Source organism: Euprymna scolopes, chromosome 11 (assembly GCF_053919585.1).
Source record: "Euprymna scolopes isolate OS-2025 chromosome 11, ASM5391958v1, whole genome shotgun sequence".
NCBI lineage: Eukaryota > Metazoa > Mollusca > Cephalopoda > Sepiida > Sepiolidae > Euprymna > Euprymna scolopes.
In genome coordinates, this window is record NC_136492.1 from 110722253 (window position 1) to 110728690 (window position 6438).

Genomic DNA, 6438 nt, shown 5'->3' on the forward strand with positions numbered 1-6438 from the left:
GGAAATAGAAAGTGCTCGTTGTAATTTAGATATATAATAAGCTCGATAGTTAAATGTCCTAGAGCTAATTCAATATTAAGTAATGTGATTGATAATTTAAAATTTAAAAATCAAATTATAATTAAATTAAAAATCCGTTTCATAAGAAGGAACAATAACAAAATCAATTATCTGTACGATCGTTTCGGAAAACAATGCTTTTTATTGTGGTATACATCAAGTTATGTACAATAATTACATATAGATTTTTTAATAAGCAAGGTCTCCTCGTCAGCAAATTTTGAAGGGTTTTTATTGAATTTAAAAGACACCATAAATAAACCTAGCATTAAAAAATCTTTAAATCAAAAATACGCTAACGGAAATAATTTACTGCACGAGCGTCCCCCCCCTTTTTTAAAATTCATCATTCAATAAGATAAAAAGCTATAGCAAACATCTAAATGAGTATTTTAACGATAGTTCCTGATTTCAAAAAGCGAAAAATTAAAAGGTAAATATCTCTATATATTTTTAAAGCAAATTTATTATGTAAATTCAAATCTATATTTTTCTCTACTTATTTCTATCTCTAACCCATATTAATTTTCTTATAAATTTTAAATCCAGACCTTTTATATATATATATATATATATATATATATATATATATATATATATATATATATATATATATATATATACAATTATAAAATAAAATGACACATGCAAACGATACTACACTTTGCTCCCCCCTCCTGCAAAAAAAAAAAAAAACATGAAGAAAGTGCTTTATTATGATAATTTGTGAATCAGACACGTTTACTGTTTGGTTTAAATGTCATCTTCTGTTTTACATAATAGACCAACGACAGTGAGTCTGAAACGACTAAAGCCTACAGTTGATATATATTGCCAGAAAACGTGACCTTCACAAAATACCCATAATGGAACCTGGCAGACGGTAATATTATTTACTCCTGTCGGCCAACATCAGGCAAGATTGTCAAGCCAGGTGTTTATTAGTTTTAGTGCCTCTTATGATGACGGCCATCACGACCTTGTTTTTCATTCTTTCTGGGCTTTTGACAAACTTCGAGCAAGCGACTACTCGAATGCGCAAGAAATATGACGGTGAGTTCTATATATATATATATATTTTTTTTTTTTACACCCTAGTTTTCTTGTCTTTGAAATGTTTCCATACAAAATGCAATTTGTGTTCCTGAAACGAAAAACAGGAAAAAAAAAAAAAAATACTGATTTATTTACATTGCATTACTTTTACTATATCTACATTGTTTTCTTTTTTGTTTTTGTAAATTATTATTTTCTGATAGTATCTTTTTTCCAATCACACTGACAGTTTATTTTTTTAATTCACAAAAACAATTAAACTATATGCGTGACTGAAATAATTGCATAAAAGTACAACGCATAAATAAATAAATAAATAAATAAATAATAATAATATGTACTCGGATAAATCAATAAATTTTTTTCATTTTCAGTTTCAGGAACCTGGGTTTTATTTTGTGTGGTCGCCTTCAACTGTTAGCATATCTCATTAATTTATTGAAATGTAGTCACAAAACAAATATATAACAAATAAATGTTACCAAAAGTAAGCTAAGTTATTCTTCCACCAATCTGGATAAGGTTTTTTATATTTTAACTCATTTTAAAGCGTTTATTTAGTTTGAAGTATAAATAACTAATACTAAGTTATAAAGTTAGAATTGCTAGAAATCCACTTAATAAGTGTCACCGTATTATTTATTGGATGGGTTTCTACCAGTATTTTGTTTTATTTTCTAGTTTTTAACGATTATAGCAACTCCTCAGATGATAGTCTCATGTCAGCCATCTTGTTGCTGTTCTAACTTAACTCGGCATTACTTGTGTTTCGAATTAAATAAACACTTTAAAATAAGTTAAAACACACACAAAACAAAAAACATCCAGGTTGGTAGAAGAAAAACTTATCTTGCCTTTGGTAACATTTATTTGTTATATATTTGTTTTTTTGACAACATTTTCGGTTTATTGTCTAAAGTACAAAATGTCCGAAATTGCTTCAACAAAGAAAGTTCAATAGCACCAAAAAACGCATGTTTACTTTGTGCCTGTGCGAAATTCCAAAGTGATTTTGAAGCCTTTAAAATGCCATTCCGGAAGTAATTTCTTACTAAAATTAAAATATAAAGGCAATAGTTTAATATTATTTCTAGCGATTTATTTTTGTAGTGTTTCATTTCCAACTCTACTTTTGTTTCATTGAAAACTAAAGTTTCATTTCTCCGACGACTTTTTTGTAGGTATCGGCTTAACATTAACTTTGAAGAAATCCTAAAAATAATATTGTTCAAAATAACTTAATCATTATATTTTTTGTTGTTGAATAAAAAACTTTCCAGCTGACTACAATTTGATTGTCTTCAAGTCCAACGTAAACAAGTTCTTGATAAACCGCCCCCCCCCTAAGTAATCCAATTTACAAAATTCCCACTACTTATGATTACTACGCTATAATTCCCCTCACTCTTTATCCGTGCCTAAACCTAAACGTAGATTCCATGAACAAAGCTTCTTTCTTAGAACTGCACGCCTATAGAAGTGTCTTCCGTTTTCCTGCTTTCCAGCTGACTACAATATGGTTGTCTTCAAGTCCAACGTAAACAAGTTCTTGATGAGCCGTTCAACTTAAGTTAAATAATTTACCGAATTTCCATTACTAACGATTACTATATTGTTCAATTGATTACTGTACACTCTTAACCCTTATCCTCGAGTGGTCTCTGGGCCTTGATAAGTGGTTATGCCTAAGTAAAAAAAAAAATCCCATTGATTACTATACACCCATTAACCCTTATCCTCGAGTGGCCTCCGGGTCTTGATAAGTGGTGACTCTTATATAAGAAAAATAAATAAATAAAAATAAAATCAAACCGAATGTTTTGTAATTCCTATTTCAATCACGTAAATTATTTAATGGATTTTGGTATTGTTTCTAAACTTATTTTTACTTAAAACATGACTTTGTAAACAGAATAAAAAAAAACAACAAAAAAAAACAGTATGTTATAGCTAAATTCATCGTACACGAGTATATAGTCGCCATTTTTTTTATAAATAAGTCGATTGAAAGGCTAGCTAAGGAAGAAGGTTATACACAAGTTCATGACTTTACCCCTATCTATTTGCCTCCCCTACGAGAGCAAAGTTAGTAACAAAGTCAATTTTTAATGTAAAGAAAACCTAGCTCCCTAGAAAAAACAATAGGTTGACACAAAAATAAAAAGCCACAGTCTAGAAGGATTTATCTTTTGCTGAATGAAAACAGAAACGATAAAGTTTAGTATCAGAAAAAGGTACTTGTACAGTTTAATGAAGACATTAAAAAAAAATGGAAATATCGAAAAAAGGTTATATTGTACGTATCCGTTTTGAACTGAAGATCCCCCAAAAAAATTTCACTTAATTTGATTGAGTAGTTTTTTTTTTTTGTTGTTGTTTTTTTTTTTACAGCGGAAAAACACGTTTTTATGAGAGTGCGTTGAAGCCAGACATCTTGGAATATTTTTAATTTTTGTTTGGAGTTTAGAACACGCCACGGGAAGATAACTCCAGTTAAAGCGCCGACACTCCCTCCCCATCTTTAATACTAGCTTTTCTTCCTAAAAATCGAACCTTTTGCTCGGTATCATAACAAATTGTTTTTTCGCTGTAAAAACAACAAAAAAAAACTACTTGATGAAATTAAGTGATATTTTTTTTCTGAGAACTTCATTCCATAACGTATACGTACAATTAAAACTTTTTTTCGATATTTTCATTATTTAATGTCTTGATTAAACTGTACAAGTGCCCGGAAAAGATACTACACTTTGATCCTAGCGAAAATAATTTGATTAATCGTACTACTTGGACTTGTTTATAAATACGGCAACTATATTTTTCCCAGCCGAGTTTTCATTTAGGAGTTTCTCATGTACAATGAAACTTGCTATAATGTACTGTTTTAAATGTTTTTTTTTTTTCTCTCATTATTACTAAAACATGACAAAGTAATTCCAAGACCATGTTAACATTAATTTAACTGTAATTAAACAATGTAGGTGACTAAAATAGGAATTAACCACCATTATTTATTTATTTATTTTCCAACCAAAAAAAAAATCATTAAAAAACTGTAATAAGCTGTTTTGAACATATGATCAATGTCATTTTTTAGGATGTTAACCTTTGATATTCTTAAGATAATATTGTGTTGTTGCGCTGTTGCGGTTGCGGTAGAGCGTCCGACTGAAGACATATGTCCAATGTAAGGGAGATAACTCAATTTGTCTATTTGGCAAGAGTTGTATTGCTTTGTATAAAAGATGATTTTCTTCCCCTTTGATTTGTAATGAAATTGTGATTATTAGGGCTATGACAACAGCATATTCTTTTCATTGTTTTGACTCTCGAGTGTGTATCCATTGATATCTTATATGCTTTTATATAGAGTGATGTGGTTCTCAGTTAATTGACTGTGTCGGATACATACTCGAGAGTCAAAACAACGAAAAGAATATGCTGTTGTCATAGCCCTAGTGATTATCATAAAAAGATGTGCATCTTAATTATAATTAATGTTTGGTTTTGATAGAAGGCCCATGTTTGAAACAATTGGAATATCCATTCAACTCATAGATGAAATAAGTAGACGACGATATTGAAGATTAACAGAAAATATCTTTTATTTTATCACTGCCAAAAAGAAATTAAAAACACTAGTAGTCAATCTTTACAAAAAGGAGAACGCCATGCATTTCTGTAGATTTCATCCTGATGAGTTGAAAGAGCCATAAACAGAATGCCTGACCAGGAAAATAGTTCCTTTCATTGTAGCTATAAAAAGGGGGTTTACAAGCTACTAATATATAGAAGTGTGCATCATTTTTATAACTGGTGGCACTGACGTGATTTCCAAAGTGACTGAAGTAGTTCTCCAGGAGACAGATGAAATCAATGCACCTTGCAAGCTGATTGAGCAATATGTAACCAAATCACCTAGCAGGGACATTTCTCCACAAGAGTAAATAAGTCTTTTTTTATGATTGCTACAAATCCAACTGCCCGAAAAGCTAACAAATAAACAGAATGCACTGCAAGTAGTCCAACAAAATTATATTACTATACAAAGATTTGCCGATGGGCCAATTATCCAGTTGTACTTGTCTATGTATCTGTTATGAATGCATTTTACTTCTTAGCTTTATAGATTTGTAGGCCGGTAATAATCCAGACAAACACGGTGGTACAGTTAAAAAAAAAGGTGTATTAGCAAAAATATGTTGCAGAAGTACACATCATGATTCTGGGGCCATAACTGCCAGAAATCACTACATCGATGTTTAGATGTAATTATATTTATAGTCGTTATTTGTAAGTCATTATTCGTAAAATGGGTACATCAGCTTACCATATAACACTTAGTTAAATTCATTTACAAATAGACAAATGGATCTCCAACTTGTGTGATTGCTTCACGGGTCGATTCGTGAACATTTTAAGTAATCTTTTCTTTATGTCCTCACATATCAGTAAACGGTTGTGACTCGATTGCTGATCACAGCTTCTTCAGAAGATGCCACTCATTTGTTGATTGTGCTTTATTACCTAACTAGCGGGGGTATCCAGCGTTGCCTGGGTGCGTGGAAGTGGTGTAGTAAGGAACCCCGGGAGATGTTAAACAAAGTGGTAATAGCGGGAGGGGGGGTGAAAACAACAGTAGGAAGTTTGGGTGGAGAGAGGTGTTAAATAAAAAAAGTTATAGTAGGCTGGCAAGCTCGAACCTGTAACGTGAAGGAGGAAAAGAAGGTTAAAAAAATGTAACGTCTTAGCTGATGTGTTCATGGCGAAACCGGAAGATGCGAGCATTGGAATTAAGGGTAGTCAATCCAAAAGAGATGATGACTTGTGAAAATCTCGACGAAAAAAGTGACTCCTTCTTTGTAGAAAACAGCCGAGTTGAGGGTGAAGGAATTAATGTTATTCGCTCATTTTTCGATATTTGTCATCCGAGACGTCGAGCTTCAAAATGATACCGATCTCATGAGGATCTGTCGCTAGTGTCGAAAGTATTTGGCACACACACGCGCGCACACACACACACACACACACACACACACACACACACACACACACACACACACACACACACACACACACACTTTGCCTTTTATATTGTAGATGACATTATGGGCAAGGAATGTTTTTGCTTTGTCATTTCTTTCAAAAATAACATTTTATTCTTTTTATTTTGATCTCAAATCCGTCTACAGATCTGTCTACCAAGTTTCAAAACTTGTACCCTGTATAATAACATTACACCTGACTCATTGATTTCCAAATATGCTAAAACTCCCGTCAAAAAAAGTATTTTTCAAGTGAAAATATTAATTGTGATGATGA

The 6438-nt window shown here is 31.7% G+C and overlaps 1 protein-coding gene across 2 annotated transcripts in view; it reads left to right on the forward strand.

The window, feature by feature from the left end:
• The first annotated feature begins 786 nt into the window (after positions 1–786).
• LOC145288074 (sialate O-acetylesterase-like) overlaps positions 787–6438 on the forward strand; it is a 43218-nt gene continuing 37566 nt past the window's right edge. The window contains exon 1 of one of the 2 annotated variants that reach the window (XM_080136132.1): positions 787–1113. In XM_080136132.1, coding sequence (XP_079992258.1) covers positions 1020–1113 — 94 coding nt within the window. In that variant the 5' untranslated portion in view covers positions 787–1019. The remainder of the gene's footprint in view (positions 1114–6438) is intronic. The other variant, XM_080136131.1, reaches the window with a different exon arrangement.